The sequence below is a fragment of the Neoarius graeffei genome, chromosome 7 (assembly GCF_027579695.1).
Source record: "Neoarius graeffei isolate fNeoGra1 chromosome 7, fNeoGra1.pri, whole genome shotgun sequence".
Taxonomy (NCBI): Eukaryota; Metazoa; Chordata; class Actinopteri; order Siluriformes; family Ariidae; genus Neoarius; species Neoarius graeffei.
This window is the reverse complement of record NC_083575.1, coordinates 51849035-51873435: the sequence shown is the minus strand read 5'-3', so window position 1 is coordinate 51873435 and position 24401 is coordinate 51849035. Positions and strand designations below refer to the sequence as shown.

The window sequence follows — 24401 nt, the reverse complement described above, 5'->3', positions numbered from 1 at the left end:
TGCTGTGAGGTGACAGTGCTAACCACTACACCACCGTGCCGCCCGCCCCATTATTATTATTATGTTAAATAGGCCTGTTGTGTAGAAGGTAGTATTGCTGCTTCACAGCTTCAGGTCCCAAATTTAAATCTGAGTTCAAGTTGCTCTCTGTGTGGAGTTTCACAAGCTCTTCTCATGTCTCTGTGTTGATTTCCTCCAGGTTCTCTGATTTTCCCCCACCTACTAAAAAAAATGCCAGTAGGTGGATTGGTGACTCTAATTTGCCCCTAGATGTGAGCGTGTGTGAATGGACTGTTCCATCCAAGGTTCATCCACCATTCAGTGGTGGGCTCAGGATCCGTTGTGATCCTGACCAGAATCTTCTTCAATAGTTAATAAAGATGAATGAATGATGAATGTTTACTATGTCTTTGAGACAAGGTGGGCACATATCTGGACTGTTCAGTGATATTTAAAGAATTTGATGTCGCATGCAATCATGTATTTTTCTTTTATAAACCTGGATATTCTTTTCTTCATGAAAGGGTTAAACGAAAATGTTAAAGTCATCTTTCTCTTCTTCCTTCCTCCATGTCTGTGGGTGTGACATGAAGAAGAGAAGATGGTTAGGGTTTCAGCCAACCCTCTGCTCTCTGAACCTCCTCCTGTGGCTGCTGGAAGGAAAAGAGGGGGAGGGAGACAAAGTCTTCCAGCTGCCACAGAGGAAACGGAAGGGACGAAACAGAAAACTAATTTCAAAACTTCAAGTCTATGCTCAAGCATCGCTGTCTGAGATCTTCTTCTTCTTCCTCTGAACCTTTTATGGACCTTTTCTGAAAATTCCACCTTTGTTTCTACATTTGTTTCTAATCTCCAGTTGTTTCTGTGGTTGTGGGGGGGAAAAGCCGCCACCCTAAAGAGAAGAAAGACAGCTAATCCACTGCAAGGAGATGTCCCCCCAGCCACAGGTGACAAGGAATTTCCAGGAGTTCCTCAAGAGCTTTTTTGGGATTATACGAATCCTTCAGATTCTCCTGGGAGCTGGTCTTTGGGTCACTGTTGCCACCAGCAAGTATGAGGGCTCCGTTCACTTTGTTCTCTTTGTGGCCGTGTTCTTCTGGCTTCTCACACTCGCCCTCTTCTTTCTCACTCTGCTGAACAAGCAGGACCTGGTACCCATCCTAGGAGGAGAACGGTGGTTGTTAACCAATGTGATACATGACTTTGCTGCTACATTGCTTTATTTGTCTGCAATCGGCATCATGATCTACAAAACATCAAAGAACTCCTACTGCAATTTGCCACAATACAAGCACACATGTCTGTACATCGTCTACCTCACTGGCTCTGTGTTCGCCTGCCTGACTGCCAGCGCCTACCTTCTCTCAGCCATATACGGCTCCTGCAGAAAGTGCCGGGGTGAGCAGACCGTGGTGTAAAAACCCAAGACAGGACACATGAGGGATGGGGGAGGGCCACTTCTCCTTCTTGCTGAGAGCCCTGAGAGGGAAAACAACAGCCCTTTTCTAGGTTGCATACAGCTGACTTTTGGAAAAATATATTTTCTTTTCTTTTAAAGCAGAGGGTTTGACCCCCTTGTCTCAGGCTTCCAGGTTGGTCGATTCCGTATAAAATAATTTAAACTCAGTTATACCTTCAGCAGCCACCAAAAAATGTATTTTATTTTATATTTGTATGTTTCTAGCTAGTTATGTAACAGTTACGTAACAGAGGTTTATATTTTCTTTTACATTTTCTGTTGCAATGACAAACCAACAAGCAATCTGATATGTCAAGTCTGTAGCATTTAAAAAAAAAACATCATTTTAATTACAGCTGTCTTTTTGCAACTGATCATGGAGAAGATACATGTGTTGGTGTGATACATACTGTATGTGTTCAGAGTCTAGCAGAATGAATAACATCATGTCAAGAATGTCACTAACAATATCCTTTGCTTAACACGCACACAGCAACAATGCTATATAAAAACATCCTTCTGTAAGTATTTATATTTCACTCAAAACAACTGTCAGTCTGAACAAATAATGAATAAAAAGTAAATGATCACCTGAAAATCCTCTCTGTCACTAGTGGGGGAAAGTTGTGAGTCTTGGTTGTCCTAGTTAAGTACAGATATGGCTAAGACACTACACCTAGAATAGCATTCCACAGCAAACAGATTGCCACTCTACACCAGACTGAGCCAACAATTTGAGGATTTGAGTAAAAAGGGTTTGTTTAGGTTACATATACTCCATTTGTGTGTTTTGATGTTAATACAGAGATGCAAGATGTTTTGACATTTTCAAAATTCCACTGGGGGCGGCACGGTGGTGTAGTGGTTAGCGCTGTCGCCTCACAGCAAGAAGGTCCTGGGTTCGAGCCCCGGGGCCAGCGAGGGCCTTTCTGTGCGGAGTTTGCATGTTCTCCCCGTGTCCGCGTGGGTTTCCTCCGGGTGCTCCGGTTTCCCCCACAGTCCAAAGACATGCAGGTTAGGTTAACTGGTGACTCTAAATTGACCGTAGGTGTGAATGTGAGTGTGAATGGTTGTCTGTGTCTATGTGTCAGCCCTGTGATGACCTGGCGACTTGTCCAGGGTGTACCCCGCCTTTCGCCCGTAGTCAGCTGGGATAGGCTCCAGCTTGCCTGCGACCCTGTAGAAGGATAAAGCGGCTAGAGATAATGAGATGAGATGAAAATTCCACTGTTAAACCGAATTACAATGAAAGTGAATTGATATTGTCTCAAGAGGGAATTGAGAGGGAGTGTGTTACTGTAATCTCTGAATAATGAGTGTACTTCCAAAGAAATGAAATAAGGCTGGGCCTTGGCTAAGCAGTAGTCGTGTCTCCTATTCATTTAAAAATAACTCCATTTATTTTAGGTTGCTTACACAAGAATCAAATACACTTAAAATAACAATAAATCTAATTCTGAATCGCTTATTGTATCTCCAAAAACTCATTTTATTTTGGTGAGAAAACATCCATCTGTTAGTACCGTAAAAGGCCTACAGATGTAAGTAACCCTCTTAAAAGCTGCTAAAAGCATAATTACTGGCGCTCTTACAAAAGAAGAGGCCCACGATGAACACTGATCCCCACAAACATTCGAGAGATACAACATGGAATGCAAACAGTAACAACAACAACAACATGTAGCTAATATTTGTGGCATTTCGACATTATATAAATGAATCTATGACTGGATTTTTAGTTGTATGATGTTGAATATAGGAAAATGTCAAAATACTCCATTCTCTGTTTCTCTGTTTGTTAATCTGATTTTACTGAGCATGCCAATAAGCCTCTCACTAAAATTCCTGTGAAGCGGCAAGGCTGTACAATACAGGGTCTGTTCCTCATAGGGTCAGTTACGGCCCCAAAACTCTCTGAATTCACTACTTTATGTACTGGGGGAAAAATTATCTATCTATCTATCTATCTATCTATCTATCTATCTATCTATCTATCTATCTATCTATCTATCTATCCATGCATATATATATATATATATACACACACAATTATTCCTTGCTTTTTCTTTCAGAGGAATACTATTACCACATGAGTTGCTATAGATAACAACTAATAACAAATGTTAAGCCAGAACAAACTTTAGGAAAAGAGCTCTTTCAGCAGTAGTTATATTCACACTCAAGCATTTCCTGTATGGACCCAGACAGCAAGTACAACAGTCTCAGTGTTATGACTTTGGCAATTTGTCTTTGTATCAGAGCCAGGATTTGCTTCATTAAACAACAGCAGCAACATTGGTAATCAAATATTAAGCTTTTTAAATGTGTTCAAATTTCACTCAGCTTTTCTAAGTACTGTACTGGGATCATTGGATGTCTTTCAGTCAAAAATAATATCAGCAATTCACTGTGGTACATGATAACATAACTGCAAATTACTTTTAAGTGCTTCCAGTGTATATAATAACCACCACATATTAGTAGCTTATAAATGGAAATGCCTCATATACAAAAGTTCAGCGCACTGTGACTCCAAACAAAGGTATTGTGAAACCCCAAGATGGATATAACACCGGTGTGTATCATACATTTGTATCACAATAGTCTACATTTCTGCAGGACAGCTGCTGGTGAATAAGCCCTGGCTAGTAGCCCTCCACCCCGACTAATAGTGTATCCGGCAGTGCTTCGATGAGATCAGGGCTGCACATGTGGACCCCGCCAAGGCAGCACTAACCACACACTCCACACTGTGCTGAGACACACATTCCTCCAAGTGACGCACCCTTGCACACGTTACAGGATGAAATACACTGAGGCAGAAAATGAGAAAAGAAAATGCTGAAACCCAAAGAGGGCCAGAGAGGTATTCAAATAGTTTAATGGACTTCATTTTTAATCAAACTGAAAACTACACTGAAAAGGATACCTTTGTTCCACTGATACCTGGGTATAGATCCAATAATGTTTAATCAAACACAATTATAATGTAAAAATGTTATAATTATAATGTCACCTATATCAGTGTTTTGTTTCTGCAGTATTGTTCAATTCTTCAATCGTCACAGTGTTACTAAGAATGCAATGCTTTGCACAAAATGACCAAATCTTCTAGAAGAGAGAATTTCATTTCCTAAGAAAGAGGAAATTGCGTTATGTCCTGTTTCTTAGGTGCCATGTTTCAGTTGAATGTGGTAGAGGGAAGGACAATTTGTGGGCCGGATATGCTATTTATAAAGTTCTACCAATAGAGAGACTGCAGATTTTGCTGCCAGCCTGTAGCAGATGGCAGAAATTTGTTATTGATTCCAGGAACACTTTGCCAATTGTACTTTGTGTGCAAAGTGTTATGAGGAAAAGAACTGAGCATAGATCTGTAGATACAAGCAGCTTTCTGTTAAACCAACATTTGCAGTGATTTCACCTTGTTTTTCCACACTTCTCAGTACTGCCATGGGAACTTCAAACAGATGTCTGTAATTAAGTAAACACAGGGAGTCTGAATCATTAAACCACCGGAAGAAAACTAGTAGTCTTTTTAAAGTAGGCATATTTGTGGAACGGTTGTAAAGTTAAATTAAGATGTCCTGCTCAAAACATTAATAATAATAATAATAATAATAATAATAATAATACAGTGGTGCTTGAAAGTTTGTGAACCCTTTAGAATTTTCTATATTTCTGCATAAATATGACCTAAAACATCATCAGATTTTCACACAAGTCCTAAAAGTAGATAAAGAGAACCCAGTTAAACAAATGAGACAAAATATTATACTTGGTCATTTATTTATTGAGGAAAATGAGCCAATATTACATATCTGTGAGTGGCAAAAGTATGTGAACCTTTGCTTTCAGTATCTGGTGTGACCCCCTTGTGCAGAAATAACTGCAACTAAACATTTCCGGTAACTGTTGATCAGTCCTGCACACCGGCTTGGAGGAATTTTAGCCCATTCATCCATACAGAGCAGCTTCAACTCTGGGATGTTGGTGGGTTTCCTCACATGAACTGCTCGCTTCAGGTCCTTCCACAACATTTCCATTGGATTAAGGTCAGGACTTTGACTTGGCCATTCCAAAACATTAACTTTATTCTTCTTTAACCATTCTTTGGTAGAACGACTTGTGTGCTTAGGGTTGTTGTCTTGCTTCATGACCCACCTTCTCTTGAGATTCAGTTCATGGACAGATGTCCTGGCATTTTCCTTTAGAATTCGCCGGTATAATTCAGAATTCATTGTCCCATCAATGATGGCAAGCTGTCCTGGCCCAGATGCAGCAAAACAGGCCCAAACCATGATACTACCATCACCGTGTTTCACATATAGGATAAGGTTCTCATGCTGGAATGCAGTGTTTTCCTTTCTCCAAACATAACACTTCTCATTTAAACCAAAAAGTTCTATTTTGGTCTCATCCATCCACAAAACATTTTTCCAGTAGCTTTCTGGCTTGTCCACGTGATCTTTAGCAAACTGCAGACGAGCAGCAATGTTCTTTTTGGAGAGCAGTGTTCTCCTTGCAACCCTGCCATGCACACCATTGTTGTTCAGTGTTCTCCTGTTGGTGGACTCATGAACATTAACATTAGCCAATGTCAGAGAGGCCTTCAGTTGCTTAGAAGTTACCCTGGGGTCATTTGTGATCTCACCGACTATTACACGCCTTGCTCTTAGAGTGATCTTTGTTGGTCGACCACTCCTGGGGAGGGTAACAATGGTCTTGAATATCCTCCATTTGTACACAATCTGTCTGACTGTGGATTGGTGGAGTCCAAACTCTTTAGAGATGGTTTTGTAACCTTTTCCAGCCCGATGAGCATCAACAACGCTTTTTCTGAGGTCCTCAGAAATCTCCTTTGTTCATGCCATGATACACTTCCACAAACATGTTGTGAAGATCAGATTTTAATAGATCTCTGTTCTTTAAATAAAACAGGGTGCCCACTCACACCTGATTGTCATCCCATTGATTTAAAACACCTGACTCTAATTTCACCTTCAAATTAACTGCTAATCCTAGAGATTCACATACTTTTGCCACTCACAGATATGTAATATTGCTCATTTTCCTCAATAAATAAATGACCAAGTATAATATTTTTGTCTCATTTGTTTAACTGGGCTCTCTTTATCTACTTTTAGGACTTGTGTGAAAATCTGATCTTGTTTTAGGTCATATTTATGCAGAAATATAGACAATTCTAAAGGGTTCACAAACTTTCAAGCACCACTGTACATGTACGTACATTACATACATAGAGGGAAACCATGGCCAAATGGTTAGAGAAACAGCTTTGGGACCAAAAGGTCATTGGTTTGCTTCCCTGAACCAGCAGGACTGGCTCAAGTGCCCTTGAGTAAGGCACCTAACCCCCAACTGCTCTGGCAAGTGTGGTGGCATACCTTGTGTGTGCTTAGCCAAAGAAAAATTGATGATGCGATTATCAGTTTGGGTAAGAACCCGGCCATAACAATATAACATATTACATTTCAGACCAACTGAAGCTGTAAGAATATGGATCATGATGTGGATGTGGTAGAGTTGTAGAAATGCAAAGAAGAAGGAGTCAGGGTTGCGGGGTTGCTCTGTGAGAAAACCATCCCAGTTGTCATTTAGACCTAGGCCAACTGTCTAATTCGAACTCAAAATCTGACTCTTCCAATTCCTGTATAAACCAAGTCCAAATGTTTAGAAACAGTGGGGCAAAAAAGTATTTAGTCAGCCACCAATTGTGCAAGTTCTCCCACTTAAAAAGATGAGAGAGGCCTGTAATTTTCATCATAGGTACACTTCAACTATGAGAGACAGAATGGGGGGAAAGAATCCAGGAAATCACATTGTGGGATTTTTAATGAATTAATTGGTAAATTCCTCTGTAAAATAAGTATTTGGTCACCTACAAACAAGCAAGATTTCCGTCTCTCACAGACCTGTAACAACTTCTTTAAGAGGCTCCTCTGTCCTCCACTCGTTACCTGTATTAATGGCACCTGTTTGAACTCGTTATCAGTATAAAAGACACCTGTCCACAACCTCAAACAGTCACACTCCAAACTCCACTATGGCCAAGACCAAAGAGCTGTCAAAGGACACCAGAAACAAAATTGTAGACCTGCACCAGGCTGGGAAGACTGAATCTGCAATAGGTAACCAGCTTGGTGTGAAGAAATCAACTGTGGGCAATTATTAGAAAATGGAGACATACAAGACCACTGATAATCTCCCTCGATCTGGGGTTCCATGCAAGATCTCACCCCGTGGGGTCAAAATGATCACAAGAACGGTGAGCAAAAATCCCAGAACCACATGGGGGGACCTAGTGAATGACCTGCAGAGAGCTGGGACCAAAGTAACAAAGGCTACCATCAGTAACACGCTACGCCGCCAGGGACTCAAATCCTGCAGTGCCAGACGTGTCCCCCTGCTTAAGCCAGTACATGTCCAGGCCTGTCTGAAGTTTGCTAGAGAGCATTTGGATGATCCAGAAGAGGATTGGGAGAATATCATATGGTCAGATGAAACCAAAATAGAACTTTTTGGTAAAAACTCAACTTGTCGTGTTTGGAGGAGAAAGAATGCTGAGTTGCATCCAAAGAACACCATACCTACTGTGAAGCATGGGGGTGGAAACATCATGCTTTGGGGCTGTTTTTCTGCAAAGGGACCAGGGCGACTGATCCGTGTAAAGGAAAGAATGAATGGGGCCATGTATCGTGAGATTTTGAGTGAAAACCTCCTTCCATCAGCAAGGGCAATGAAGATGAAACGTGGCTGGGTCTTTCAGCATGACAATGATCCCAAACACACTGCCCAGGCAACGAAAGAGTGGCTTCGTAAGAAGCATTTCAAGGTCCTGGAGTGGCCTAACCAGTCTCCAGATCTCAACCCCATAGAAAATCTTTGGAGGGAGTTGAAAGTCCATGTTGCCCAGACACAGCCCCAAAACATCACTGCTCTAGAGGAGCTCTGCATGGAGGAATGGGCCAAAATATCAGCAACAGTGTGTGAAAACCTTGTGAAGACTTACAGAAAACGTTTGACCTCTTTCATTGCCAACAAAGGGTATATAACAAAGTATTGAGATGAACTTTTGTTATTGGCCAAATACTTATTTTCCACCATAATTTGCAAATAAATTCTTTAAAAATCAGACAATGTGATTTTCTGGATTTGTTTTCTCATTCTGTCTCTCATAGTTGAGGTATACCTACAGGTATGATGAAAATTGCAGTCCCCTCTCATCTTTTTAAGTGGGAGAACTTGCACAATTGGTGACTGACTAAATACTTTTTTGCCCCACTGTAAGGACTAAAACACAATGGGATGTGCTGTTACAGAAAAAATAATTAACAACAGCCTTGGGTGATTTTATTAACAACTCTGAAATTGATTCAGTTTTATTTGTCATATGCCACAGTAATTTGCTCATGATTGCAAATTTTAATGAATGAGCAATCACACTGTAACTGTTGTTCATTCCAGTATCTTTCCTATTTCTCTGTCACAGTCTGCCTGTCTGGGAATCTTAAGAATTTTGCAAGGATGTATCAGGGTGGTTTCTCCTTGTTTTTGCAAGGCCCTAAGAAAAGATCAACTGGTTTGTTTGTGATATATCACTGAAAATTGTGCAGCATATGTATCCTTGATTACTTTGGCAAATGCAGTGAATTATGGGGTTGCATCATCTCTCCTTATTCTTAAGATTTGTTATCTTCTGGATCTGACAGTCCAGTCAACTCTTGGCATCAGAAAGGCATGATAGGACCTCAAAAAGCTTAACCTCAACTGGAGAGGTTGTTCTTTTTATTTTATCAAATAATCATTTTAGTTCTCAGACATGTGTTTTAACAATTCATATATGGCAGCAGGAGAAACATATAGCCTTGTCACCATCATGCTCTGTGTCTCTACCATGTTCTGCCATCTTCAAGATATCAGACACGATGATTTTTTGAAGTTGAGTACAATAAATATACAGTAGTTCAGTTAAACAGGTGACTTAATATAATAATGTGATGGTGTGCTTTATGATTCTCTTAAACAGCCAACTTTGATTTTTGAAGAGGAGTTAAAGTATAAAGGTATAGTGGTTAGCACTGTCGCCTCACGGCAAGAAGGTCCTGGGTTTGAGCCCAGTGGCTGGCAACAGCCTTTCTGTGCGGAGTTTGCATGTTCTCCCCGTGTCTGTATGGGTTTCCTCTGGGTGCTCCGGTTTCCCCCACAGTCCAAAGACATGCAGGTTAGGCTAATTGGTGGCTCTAAATTGACCGTAGGTGTGAATGGTTGTTTGTCTCTGTGTCAGCCCTGCGATGACCTGGCGACTTGTCCAGGGTGTACCCCGCCTCTCGCCCATAGTCAGCTGGGATAGGCTCCAGCTTGCCTGCGATCCTGTAGAACAGGATAAGTGGCTATTGATAATGGATGGATGGAGTTAAAGTTGATTGTAAAATGCTCTCCGAGAGAACTGAATAGAGACATTGGGCTATGGTTACAAAAGAATGACTGTTGCCATTCATCATTCATCAAGCTCATTCTTTACAAGGTTTCTTGACTACATTTTGCTCTTAAATGAGTAGCAGGGTTGAGGGTTGAACACAACAGCACTGAGTTTTCTAACATAGAATAAGTGTCACGTCTGCACCTGCTCGCACTCAAGACTCCACTTCCCAGAGTTTGCAGCAGCCTTCAAACATGGTGGACTACAACAACCGTACTGCACCTCACTGCGCTCCATCTCCGGCGTACTGATCATCACACACACCTGTTCCAAATCACAGCTTCATCACCACTGTGTATGTAAGGACTCTCTGTGCACATAACCATTGTGAAGTAAATGCTCAGTGTTCCTGTTCCTAACTTTACCAAGCCATGTTATTCCATGCTGTTTATTTGATTATTGACTTAGTTTGTACTTTGATTACTGCTTGTAGTGTTTGCCTATGATATCCTGTTTGTGCCTCACCTGACCATTGCCTGTTTACTGAATCTGCCTTTGATTACCAATTTTGATTTTTCTGCCAGCTTTGCTGCAATAACCTCTCTACTGCTTTTACATCTGTCTGTCGCCTGCATAGTTGGCAATAAGCAAACACTCAAAATGTGGTTAACTAACATGTATGCTGATGCCATGAAGACATTAAGGACTTGCTACTGATTTGCTTCCTTAAAAAAATCAGTCTATAATTTGGGTAACAGGGATGTATTTTCAAAACGACCTCATCAGTCAATATCATAAAATCACTATAAATAAAGAAAAAAAGAACGAGAAATCTGTTCTTCCTCCCATGAACAAAATTTGAATGATGCAACATCCTCTTGAAAATGTGACTTGAGAAACTGAAGCTTGTTGTCGCGTAAGGGAGGCGAAGGCAGATGCAGAATTTTTATTTACAGTGAGTTTATGAAACATGAAAACTCTATGATCTAGAATAACAAAGAGTATGAACAGATCCATAGCAAAACAACATGAACTACAATGAACTGAACAGAGGACAGGGTTTAATGGGCAACTAAATCAGAACGCAAGCAGAATGCACGTGTGCATGGTTAAAAGTCCGTGAGGAAGGTGTGTGGGAACTATAATTCACACTGGCCGTGTCTGTAAGTGTTGACACGACACTTACACATAGCTTGTGAAGAACATTTTACCTATATTTCTTCCTTTTAAAAGTGTTTGATTTTGCATTACATACATATTTGTAAACGCAATCAGTGGGACACAAATGACACCCCAATTGTGGCATATACTGTGTTCCAGCCATATATTCACACTATATATAGTGCAGTTGAATAGTGTAAATGTGTGGTATTACACTATTCCTTGGGTTTTTACATGTAGATACACTGTTGTACCCTGCATACATGTCAGAGGGCATCCAAAATCCACATCATGGGAAAATGGCACTCTTTCAACACCAACCTCAATGTAACCACTGAGCACTTGTTTTAGCTGCCCTTTCTGTGTTGTCATGGTTGAATGTTTACAAAGACTGCTACTCCAAGAGTGCAAAAATATGTGAAATATTACTTTTAATTGTGTAAAAAATATTAGTGCACACCTCAGGCATAAACCAGTACTTGCGCTTCTCAGCTTATTTTTTATTCCCAAACTTTCAACTGGTTTCACACACACACACGCACACACACACACACACACACACACACACACACACACACACACACACACACACACACTACCCTTCATGATTATTGCCCTCCCCCCTTGAAATCCTCCTTTTGGTGAAGCAGCTTCATCTCACGCAGAAAAAAACGAGAAAAAGCCAACCTTTAAGTGAAATAAATTGATTCAGAGAAAAACAAATCCCTCATCAAGAAATAATTATTTTCAACAAAAACAAATGTGCCACTATTATTGGCACCCCTGTATATAATACTTTGTACAACTTCCCTTTGCCAGTAAAACAGCACTAAATCTTCGCTAACATTTTATAAGGTTAGAGATACAGAGCAAGACATCTGAGACCATTCCTCTTTACACAATCTCCACATCATCCGGGGTCCTCGGCCCTCTCTTGTGCACTCTCCTCTTTAGCTCACCTCACAGGTTTTCAACTGGGTTCAGGTCAGGGGACTGAGATGGCTATGGCAGAAGCTAGTGCAGTGTGGATAAAACAAGAGGTGATGTGGTTATATCTTCTAGTTCTAGTAAGCACTCTTGCTGCTGCATTTTGAACTAACTGGAGCTTGTTTATGCACTTATTGCAACATCCAGACAGTAAGGGATTACAATAATCCAACCTAGAGGTAACAAAAGGCATGAACTAGTTTTTCTGCATCATGTACTGACATTGTATTTCTTATCTTAGCAATATTTCTGAGGTAAAAGAAAGCTATCCTCATAATATGAGTTTCAAATGAAAGACTGGAGTCAACGATCACCCTGAGGCCTTTTTCTATTGCATGTGAAGAAACAGTAGGCCATCCAGAGGTTTTATATATATAAAAGTTTTAAATTGAAGCAGTTCACCATCCTAAGCAGTCTGACTCAACCGCTAACAAATGTTTTTGATAAGCAGAAGGAGTTTAATGGCCAAATACCTCTGAAGATGATGTAACGTACAAAGAGCATCTCAAATTAAATGCACATGCATTTCTTATGTAACACTGTGATATGGTTAGTAGGTCCTTTAAAAAAACAAAAAACAAAACAACAGCCAACTTTGTCGAGTTAAAGTCTACTTAAAATATTCTTTCAGGAAGTTCCATTGTGTGTGTGTGTGTGTGTGTGTGTGTGTTTCAGTGTGTCCACAAGAGGATGCTAGAACCTTTCTGCTGCTTCATATTCAAAGTAGTTTTACATAACAGTCACATAATACACTTTAGCACACATGTGCCCAAAGGAATGGTTCAGTTATCCGGAGAGGGTATAAAGCTCAGTGTTTCATTCAGGTTTTGCAGACTTGAAATCTTTCGTGATTGTTTTAATAAGGTCTGCTCTTGTCACTGATGGCATGTCGGCTAATTGTTACACAGTTTTCACCATCATGATAAAACTTGAATTTTTGTGTGTGCATGTGTGTGTTCACTGCTTCAGATGGGTTAAAATGCAGAGGTTAAATTTCACTGTGTGCAAAGTCTGTGCTTGAGTGTATATGTGATAAAGAAAGGCTTCTTGAAAACATTGTTACTTCGTTTCCTATTTCACAGACAGATATCTTCTTTCAAATTTGACGTTGAAGATTCCTGACAGCTCATCTTCCATTTCATTTCTGGTTATTTCCCAGAGTTGCGTCTATCAACAACCTCATCACTCATTTTAATTCACTGCACAAGAATGAGCTGTCTAAGAGAAAACCATAAGTAAATACATATTTACTAAAATTACAAATACACAGCATTAATATGCACAATAAAATATAGAGCAGTTGATACATTCCAAGTTTGCATTTCAAGTATTATATTGCATTAACATGTCCTGCGTCTATGAAAAAAAAAAAAAAAGCTCCTGAAGAATTATATCCATTTTATAGTCCATCAGCTATCTGGCTCGCTAACTCACAATGATTTGTACATTCCTGTTAAAGGTGTTTCCGGTGAAATTAGCGTCCCTTCTTCCTTTTCATTTTCATCTGATGAGCTTTTATATTTGCATTTTAAGTCAAAATTTGTTTTAATGTAAAATGTATCATTTGCTGTGTCCACTGATTATGTCACTAACACTACTGTAGTCATGATTTCAAACTAGGATGCATAATTTTATGTGGCGAACACAAATGAGTGGAGTGATCTATTACACACAGTGAGACATTCCAGTGCGGTTAAACTAAATATAATCACTCTTGGAATGCCACTTCACCAATCAGATTAGTGGACTGGAATTAAGTATTGTATAATTAAATAATATTGGCTGACTTTGAGTGGTATATCAGATATATTCCATTCAGCTAGCATGATACTGAACGAGTCGAAGATGACAAAGAAATGATTGTGCACACGCGCAGCAGAAAGGTTTTGTCACTGGATATTCGCATGAGCTCTGACGTGTGATATCGTGTTGTCTTGACAATGTACAATATTGTAACAATATTGCATGCTCATTCTCCATTGGGGAGAGTGGTGTAATACATGTAGGATAAGCGATATCATAACAATATTGCGTGCTATCAATAAACCCACTAGAAGGGAAGAGAATACATGTTTTTATTCCATGGAAAAAGTGGCCTGTATGTATAATAATTAGTGATATACTATTGTATATATACTGACCAGTGGATAAAATACAATCTTTGCAATCCACTCTTTTGCGATAGTTATTCGTGGCCTGGAAGCTTATGTTTGATTTACAATATTAGAGAAATTTGAATTAGGTACCCTGCTAACAAGCCTTGCCATTTATTGCAGGTAGTGGTTATGTGAGAATTAGTGTGGTAATTATATTGTGGTAAAAAATGCATTAGATCTTGTACCTGAAATTACAGCAATTATTGATTGTTTTGTACATTCAAACAGTCTCACATAATTGTTATTTACATACAAAACCTCTTCACATTTGTACTTTTCAGCACAAGGTAGAAATATAAATACAAATCTTAAAAAAAAACATGACAAAAGATGGCCATAATATTATGTGCATATACTACAGTTTAAATTGTGTCTACCTTTAGCCTTGCTCAGTCAGAATTACATCCGAGGCATTAAAAGTGGTTGCCTTACAGTAGTGAGTCCTGTAGTCACTAAGAACTGTAATAAACAGATAAACAGATGAGTGCTCCCTCTGTGACATAGCACTTCGTCACCTGCCTGTTGCCCCTGGCAAAGCTTGCATGTTCAAAGCACACCAGTGGGCATATGGGCCTGTGTGGGGGTCTAGGGAATCGTTCATGCGATGAGATGGCTCAGACTGAAGTTTAACACAAAATATCATGAGCATATGGACATGTCTGACATTTACCAACTAAAAAACACAGAAAAAGAGACTTTTGTGTGAGGGTGACGCAATACAACATGGGCACTTGCACATTACAGCAAATGATAATTCGGCAAGAGAAGATATGTTGATTTATAAACATATTTAATATTTCTATTGATGGCTAATATACTATCCATCCATCCATCCATCCATCCATCCATCTGTAGCCACTTATCCTATTCTACAGGGTCGCAGGCAAGCTGGAGCCTTTCCCAGATGACTATGGGCGAGAGGCGGGGTACACCCTGGACAAGTTGCCAGGTCATCGCAGAGCTGACACATCGAGACAAACAACCATTCACACTCACACCTACGGTCAATTTAGAGCCACCAGTTAGCCTAACCTGCATGTCTTTGGATTGTGAGGGAAACCAGCGCACCCGGAGAAAACCCATGCGGACACGGGGAGAACATGCAAACTCCACACAGAAAGGCCCTCACCGGTCACTGGGCTCGAACCCAGGACCTTCTTGCTGTGAGGCAACAGTGCTAACCACTACACCATCGTGCCACCTGCTAATATACTAATACATCTCAAAATATTGGAATATCATGATCATTTTTTATAATTTAATTCAAAAAGATAAACTTTCATATATTCTATATTTATTACATCCCTCCATTATCTCTAGCCGCTTATCCTGTTCTACAGGGTCGCAGGCAAGCTGGAGCCTATCCCAGCTGACTATGGGCGAAAGGCGGGGTACACCCTGGACAAGTCGCCAGATCATCGCAGGGCTGACACAGAGAGAAACAACCATTCACACTCACATTCACACCTACAGCCAATTTAGAGCCACCAATTAGCCTAACCTGCATGTCTTTGGACTGTGGGGGAAACCGGAGCACCCAGAGGAAACCCACACGGACACGGGGAGAACATGCAAACTCCACACAGGAAGGCCCTCGCCAGACACTGGGCTCGAACCCAGGACCTTCTTGCTGTGAGGCAACAGTGCTAACCACTACACCACCATGCCACCCCTATTCATTACATGTAAATTGAAATATTTCAGGGCTATTTTTTGTTTTAATTTTGATGATTATGGCTTTTAGATCATGAAAATCAGAAATCCAGTATCTCAGAATATTAGAATATTTCATTTCAAGTTTGAGTAAAACAGTATAAATACCCTGTATCTCTCACTCTAGTTCAATACATGCAGAGAGAAAGAACTGGACTGTTTCTCAGTGGTCCAAAGTCCTCTTTTAAGATGAAAGTAAATTTTGCATTTCATTTGGAAATCAAGTTCCTAGAGTCTGGAGGAAGAGTGGAGAGGCACAGAATCCAAGGTGTTTGAAGTCCAGTGTGCAGGTTCCACAGTCAGTGATGATTTAGGATGCAAAATTTTGGGTTATTATCTGCTGGTGTTGGTCCACTGTATTTTATCAGGTCCATGGTCCATTTTTTCCTGATGATGTTTCCTTTTCAATTGCATTCTCCATTGCTGCACTCCACTTCCTTTCCAAACTAATGATATGCCCACTGATGTCATCACAGTCCACACTGGAAAAACCTATATTTTCACTGGAACACCCTATATATTTTTTTTATATTTTCAGCAATATTTTGATTCCAGCTAGGAACCATCTTTTCAGGTTCCAAACCAATTTATTTTTAGTCAAAATGTTCTGAATAGTTCAAAATTTTGTGCGCGAACAAGAACAGAACCCATTTCCTGTTGGCTGAAAAGGGGTGTATGAGGCATAGCAAAACCATGCTATGGTGTTGCTTCTCTTCACATGGATAGCTCCAAATGCCAATCTGTTTTGACACACCTCATAAGCATTTGTTTGACAGCTAAAGCTGAAGAAAATGTCATCTTTTAGCACCATAATGACCCAAAGCACAAATGTAAGTGAACAAAGTAATGGTTTGAGCAGAAGATTAACATCTTGCGATGGATGAACAAACTTTGGTCTGAAAGTTTCAACTGAACCCCAAGACAACATAACATATACGGTATACTTTTTGAACATCCCATTCCAGATTTAGTTCCCCATTGTTGTTATAATAACCTCTACCCTTCGGATAAGGCTTTCCACTAGATTTTGGAGTATAGCTGTGGGGATTTGCTTATTTAGCCACAAGACAGTGAGTGAGATCAGGCACTGATGTAGGGTGAGGAAGCCTGGTGTGCATCCAGTGTTCCAGTTCATTCTAAAGGTGTTCAGGGGGGTTGAGGTCAGGGCTCTGTGCAAGCAAATCATGTCTTCATGGACCTAGCATTGTGCAGAGGCGCACTATTATGTTGGAACAGGTTTGGGGCCCTTGGTTCCAGTGAAGGGAAAGCATAATGCTACAGAATGCAAAGACATCAGCATGCAAAGACTTACATCATGTCCTATAAAACTGCGCACGCCCAACTTTGTAGCCACAGTTTAAGGAAGGAATATATGGATGTGATGATCAGGTGTCCACATACTTTTGGCCATATAGTGTACAGTGGTGCTTGAAAGTTTGTGAACCCTTTAGAATTTTCTATATTTCTGCATAAATATGACCTAATACATCATCAGATTTTCACATAAGTCCTAAAAGTAGATAAAGAGAACCCAGTTAAACAAATGAGACAAAAATATTATACTTGGTCATTTATTTATTGAGGAAAATGATCCAATATTACATATCTGTGACTGGCAAAAGTATGTGAACCTTTGCTTTCAGTATCTGGTGTGACCCCCTTGTGCAGCAATAACTGCAACTAAATGTTTCCGGTAACTGTTGATCAGTCCTGCACACCGGCTTGGAGGAATTTTAGCCCATTCCTCCGTACAGAACAGCTTCAACTCTGGGATGTTGGTGGGTTTCCTCACATGAACTGCTTGCTTCAGGTCCTTCCACAACATTTCGATTGGATTAAGGTCAGGACTTTGACTTGGCCATTCCAAAACATTCACTTTATTCTTCTTTAACCATTCTTTGGTAGAACGACTTGTGTGCTTAGGGTCGTTGTCTTGCTGCATGACCCACCTTCTCTTGAGATTCAGTTCATGGACAGATGTCCTGACATTTTCCTTTAGAATTCGCTGGTATAATTCAGAATTCATTGTTCCATCAATGATGGCAAGCCGTCCTGGCCCAGATACAGCAAAACAGGCCCAAAGCATGATACTACCACCAACATGTTTCACAGATGGGATAAGGTTCTTATGCTGGAATGCAGTGTTTTCCTTTCTCCAAACATAACGCTTCTCATTTAAGCCAAAAAGTTCTATTTTGGTCTCATCCGTCCACAAAACATTTTTCCAATAGCCTTCTGGTTTGTCCACATGATCTTTAGCAAACTGCAGAGGAGCAGCAATGTTCTTTTTGGAGAGCAGTAGCTTTCTCCTTGCAACCCTGCCATGCACACCATTGTTGTTCAGTGTTCTCCTGATGATGGACTCATGAACATTAACATTAGCCAATGTGAGAGAGGCCTTCAGTTGTTTAGAAGTTATCCTGGGGTCCTTTGTGATCTCGCCGACTATTACAGGCCTTGCTCTTGGAGTGATCTTTGTTGGTCGACCACTTCTGGGGAGGGTAACAATGGTCTTGAATTTCCTCCATTTGTACACAATCTGTCTGACTGTGGATTGGTGGACTCCAAACTCTTTAGAGATGGTTTTGTAACCTTTTCCAGCCTGATGAGTATCAACAACGCTTTTTCTGAGGTCCTCAGAAATCTCCTTTGTTCGTGCCATGATACACTTCCACAAACGTGTTGTGAAGATCAGACTTTGACAGATCCCTGTTCTTTAAATAAAACAGGGTGCCCACTCACACCTGATTGTCATCCCATTGATTGAAAACACCTGACTCTAATTTCACCTTCAAATTAACTGCTAATCCTAGAGGTTCACATACTTTTGCCACTCACAGATATGTAATACTGGATCATTTTCCTCAATAAATAAATGACCAAGTATAATATTTTTGTCTCATTTGTTTAACTGGGTTCTCTTTATCTACTTTTAGGACTTGTGTGAAAATCTGATGATGTTTTAGGTCATATTTATGCAGAAATATAGAAAATTCTAAAGGGTTCACAAACTTTCAAGCACCACTGTATGTACATACACCATTAAGAGAGTCAAACACTGCCATGGCCTGAAAGGATTGTACTCTAAGGCCAGCATGAAAAAGCCAGACGTAATTTGCAGATGTCCTTTGATCACAAAGGACAAAGACCTTTTGGAGCGAATTTTGACCCCCTGAAAATCTGATATAGTAAATAAAAGCTGAAATAAATCTCTTAGTTATTATGTTAAAATGACCACTTATAGAAATAAAGCAGACACCCTACTAGACTTAACACAGGAAATGGTAACATGAAATGTGTGGAGTTGTGAAAAATTGAATTTGGATGATTTTAGCCTAGGCTTATTTAAACTTTTGGCCTAAACTGTATGTCTGTTTTGCTATAGCATATAGATATCCAATAACTTGAACATAGCCTGATAGACACTGGGTGAAAACATACTTGGTTATACTGGGATAGCATCGTTTTATACGTCTTTAGGCAGACTGACTGTTTTTGCCACCAATTTGAAAGTGTGTGTAATAATATGACAGTGTGAGAGATTTGTTTCATTTATTGCCTAAAGGACCTGTCATACAAATAAATACCATCGTCACAGGGATGATCAATGGAATTCTGGAGCTATACATATCATCCTTTAAATATGAAAAATGCCAGAACAAATGTCTAAAAAGTAGATACATGTCACTGGTTATTATACTGATTATCTGAAAAATATGGCAGCTGGCGAAGAACAGTTTATTCCAAACCGATGAATGTCTGCTTAAATCTGTGTTGTCCACAATTATAATGGAATTTTAGGCAATAACTCTGAGTTTGTACATCAGCATGAGCATGGATTGGGATGTACACCTCATGGGTTGTGGCAATAATAAAATCACATAAGGCAACATGATGCATTTCAGTGAAATATTCTCAAGTGAAAAAAAAAATCAGTGGCACTGAAACCAGAAGAACATATTTTGTTGGAGCTGAATCAGGATTTAAGGGACATTTCACCTTTCTGGAGCCTTGACTAACCACTCCATTTACATTTACATTAAACACGCCGACAATGATACATATGCTATGTATACATTATACATGTAAACATATCATGAAATCTCTTTTAATTGGTGGGTTATGCTACTTAAGGTACACAGATTCCTGATGATTGTTAAATTTTGTGTAAGACTGTGTTCAATGGAACTGAATAGGAAAAAAAAAGCAGTAGTATAAACACAGTAAACTTCAATGCGCACATACATCACACGTTTTCACTTTTCCAACAGCTCTGTTCAAATTTCTGTGCTGCCACAGTTGCCTTGGTCAACTATCTGATGCTATTGTGAAATGGAAACAAATGAACTTGTGAAATGAGAGCAACAAAGCTTGGAAGGCTACACAAACTAAGATAATTGGATAGCAGAGTGCTGAAACAGAGCAGAAAAATCAACTGGCCTTGGAAGAAACAAGTTCCAAATCTCATATAGCAGCACTATCAGCACATAAACCTTTTGTCTGGAGCAAAACAATAAACGCTTCTGTGGCTAATTAGTCTTACAAAAAGCCGCAGCCTAATATCACTGTGTCTTGCTTCATTTTCAGGCAATCTGTCTGATAGTTCTGGGGTTAATGGATGTGAAATGTGCAATACTTTATGTAAATGTGGAAGAGGAATAATGGTCTGGAGCCATTTTTCCATGTGCAGGCTGGACAGCTTAGTTGCTATTTTGTTCTGCTTGAGAATGACAAGGCTTGTGCGCAAAATCTGGATCATACATAACCTTATAGAAATTGTTGATAGTGATGTAGAAAAACTCTCCAGGCCTGTACAGAGCCCTGACATTCACTTTATCAAAGACCTTGATGAATGGAGCACTATTTGTGATCAAACCTAGTACTTGAATTTTAATCTAGTGGAAATTATTTACATCCATCCATCCCACATATTTGTCAGGGTGGCAGATGAAGCTGGAGCCAATTTCAGCTGACTTTGGGTGAGAGGCAGGGTACACCTTGGTCAGGTTGCCAAACTATCGCAGGACTAACATGGGAATTAACAACCATTTACACTCACATTCACACTTTTGGGAAATTTAGTGTTGCCAGTTGCCCTAATCCCCATGCCTTTGGGCTGTGGGAGGAAACCCACACAGGCACAGAGATAGACTGGTACCAAAATTCAAAAAAGTGCTTATTTAAGGAGTTAAAGGCATTTTTGAGACAAAGTCGGCAAACAGTCTTATTTTGTCAATTTGGGTGTGCCGAATTCAAATCTGCAATATGCCGAACTCTATCTGACCTCTGTTGACCTCTAGAGGTCATTGAACTTTGGGCCTGTAAACGTCTCAGCTGAACCCAGTTTCTCAGCTTTCTAAGGAATGAAATGTACTAAAATGATTAATGAAGTTGTTATGTTAACTGTATCCATAAGTGCCATCAACTTCTCTGGACTCAGAGGCATCTGGGATGGACCATCACACAGTGGAAATGCATTAGACAAATCAGCATTTCAGGTCTTTTTTGAAAGAAATGGAAGCCATATGCTCTGGACCAAAGATGAGAAGGACCATCCAGACTGTTACCAGCAACAAGTCCAAAAGCCATGGTCTGTGATGGTATGGGATTGTGTCAGTGCCCTTGGCAAAGGTAACTTACACTTCTGTGATGGCAGCATTAATGCAGAAAAGTACAATGAAATTATGGAACAACATATGCTGCCTTAAAGATGACATCTTTTCCAGGGTTATTTGAACAAGAGAATGCAAAACCACATTCTGTACACAATATACAGTGTCTTGCAAAAGTATTCATCCCCTTTTTGTTTGTCCTGTTTTGTCGCATTACAAACTGGAATTAAAATGGATTGGGGGGGGGGGGGGTTTAGCACCATTTGATTTACACAACATGCCTACCACTTTAAAGGTGCAAATTGTTGTTTTATTGTGACACAAACAATAATTAAGATGAAAAAACAGAAATCTGGAGTGTGCATAGATATTCCCCCCCCCAAGTCAATATTTTGTCAAGCTACCTTTTGCTGCAATAACGGCTGCAAGTCTCTTGGGGTATGTCTCTATTAGCTTAGCACATCTAGATTTTTGCCCATTCCTCAAGGCAGAACTGCTCCAACTCCTTCAAGTTAGATGGGTTGCGTTGGTGTACAGCAATCTGCAAGTTATGCCACAGATTCTCAATTAGATTGAGGTCTGGGCTTTGATTAGGCCATTCCAAGACATTTAAATGTTTCCATTTAAACCACTCCAGTGTAGCTTTAGCAATATGCTTAGGTCCATTGTCCTGCTGGAATGTGAACCTTCATCCCAGTCTCAAACCTCTGGCTGACTCAAACAGGTTTTCTTCCAGAATTACCCTGAGTGCCATCCATCTTTCCTTCAGTCCTGACCAGCTTTCCTGTCCCTGCAGATGAAAAATATTCCCACAGCATGATGCTGCCACCACCATGCTTCACTGTAGGAATGGTGTTCTCAGGGTGTTGGGTTTGCATCACACATGGCATTTTCCATGGTGGCTAAAAAGATCAATTTTAGTCTCATTTGACCAGAGAATCTTCTTCCATGTGTTTGGGGAGTCTGCCACATGCTGTTGGGCAAACTCCAAATGTGATTATTCATTCATTCATTCATTCATTATCTCTAGCCGCTTTATCCTTCTACAGGGTCGCAGGCAAGCTGGAGCCTATCCCAGCTGACTACGGGTGAAAGGCGGGGTACACCCTGGACAAGTCGCCAGGTCATCACAGGGCTGACACATAGACACAGACAACCATTCACACTCACATTCACACCCACGGTCAATCTAGAGTCACCAGTTAACCTAACCTGCATGTCTTTGGACTGTGGGGGAAACCGGAGCACCCGGAGGAAACCCACGCGGACACGGGGAGAACATGCAAACTCCGCACAGAAAGGCCCTCACCGGCCCCAGGGCTTGAACCCAGGACCTTCTTGCTGTGAGGCGACAGCGCTAACCACTACACCACCGTGCCGCCCCAAATGTGATTAAAAAAAAAAAATTATTTACAGTGGGGAAAACAAGTATTTGATCCCTTGCTGATTTTGTTGGTTTACCCACTAAGAAAGACTTGATCAGTCTGTAATTTTAATGGTAGGCGTATTCTAACATGTGGAGACAGAATATCAAAAAGAAAATCCAGAAAATAACTTTTAAATATCTATATTAATTTATTTGTATTTTATTGAGAAAAAGAAGTATTTAATCCCCTAGTAACCATCAAGAGTTCTTGTTAATACAGACAAGTTAGACTCTCCAAATTACCTTGTCACCTAAATTGAAGACACCTGATATCACTAATGACTTGTATAAAAGCCACCTGGCCACAGAATCAATCAGTTTGTCAGACTCCAAACTCTCCAACATGGGAAAGACTAAAGAGCTTTCTGTGGATTTAAGGGAGAAGATTGTAGACCTGCACAAGACCGGTATGGGCTACAAAACCATTACCAAGGAGCTAGGCGTTAAGGTGACAACTGTTGGTGCAATTGTGCGCAAGTACAAGACTCACAACATGATCATCAATCGACCTAGGTCTGGGGCTCCAAACAAGATCTCACCTCGTGGGGTTTCCAGGATCATGAGAACGGTGAGAAATAGACCTAATACAACATGGGCAGAGTTAGTGGATGATCTTAAAGCAGCTGGGATCACAGTCACCAAGCAAACAGTTGGTAACACTTTACACCGCAATGGTCTAACATCTTGCAATGCTCGCAAAGTACCCCTGCTTAAGAAAGCACATGTGCAGGCCCGCCTGAACTTTGCCAATGAACATCTGAATGACTTGGAGAGTGACTGGGAGAAGGTGTTATGGTCAGATGAGACCAAAATTGAGCTCTTTGGCATCAATTCAACCCGTCGTGTCTGGAGGGAGAGACATGCTGCTTATGACCCCAAGAACACCATCCCCACTGTCAAGCATGGAGGTGGTAACATTATGCTTTGGGGGCGTTTTTCTGCACAGGGCACAGGGCTACTTCACCGTATCAATGGGAGGATGGACGGAGCCATGTACCGTAAAATCCTAAGTGTAAACCTCCTTCCCTTTGCCAGGAAGCTTAAAATGGGTCGTGGATGGGTCTTCCAGCAGGATAATGACCCAAAGCATACAGCCAAGGCAACCAAGGAATGGCTGAAGAAGAAACATATCAAGGTCATGGAGTGGCCCAGCCAGTCTCCGGACCTGAATCCTATAGAAAATCTATGGAGAGAGCTGAAGCTCAGAGTTGCCAAGCGACAGCCACGGAATCTTGATGATTTAGAGGTTATTTGCAAAGAAGAGTGGACCAAAATTCCTCCTAATATGTGCAGAAACCTGGTCATCAACTACAAAAAACGTCTGACCTCTGTGCTTGCTAATAAGGGGTTTGCCACAAAGTACTAAGTCCTTTTGGCAAGAGGGTTCAAATACTTATTTTCCTCAATAAAATGCAAATAAATTAATACAAATTCTTTAAAGTCG

At 40.4% G+C, this 24401-nt stretch overlaps 1 protein-coding gene across 1 annotated transcript; it reads left to right on the top strand.

Annotated features, from left to right (window-relative positions):
• Window positions 1-593: 593 nt before the first annotated feature.
• marveld1 (MARVEL domain containing 1) lies at window positions 594-2057 on the top strand. The gene has a single exon (XM_060925905.1). The coding sequence runs from the start codon at window positions 930-932 to the stop codon at window positions 1416-1418; it is 489 nt and encodes a 162-aa protein (XP_060781888.1). The 5' UTR covers window positions 594-929; the 3' UTR covers window positions 1419-2057.
• Window positions 2058-24401: the final 22344 nt, after the last annotated feature.

Bases quoted from the DNA above. Each gene is read 5' to 3' on its own strand.
- marveld1 (XM_060925905.1), top strand. From the start codon at position 930: ATGTCCCCCCAGCCACAGGTGACAAGGAATTTCCAGGAGTTCCTCAAG.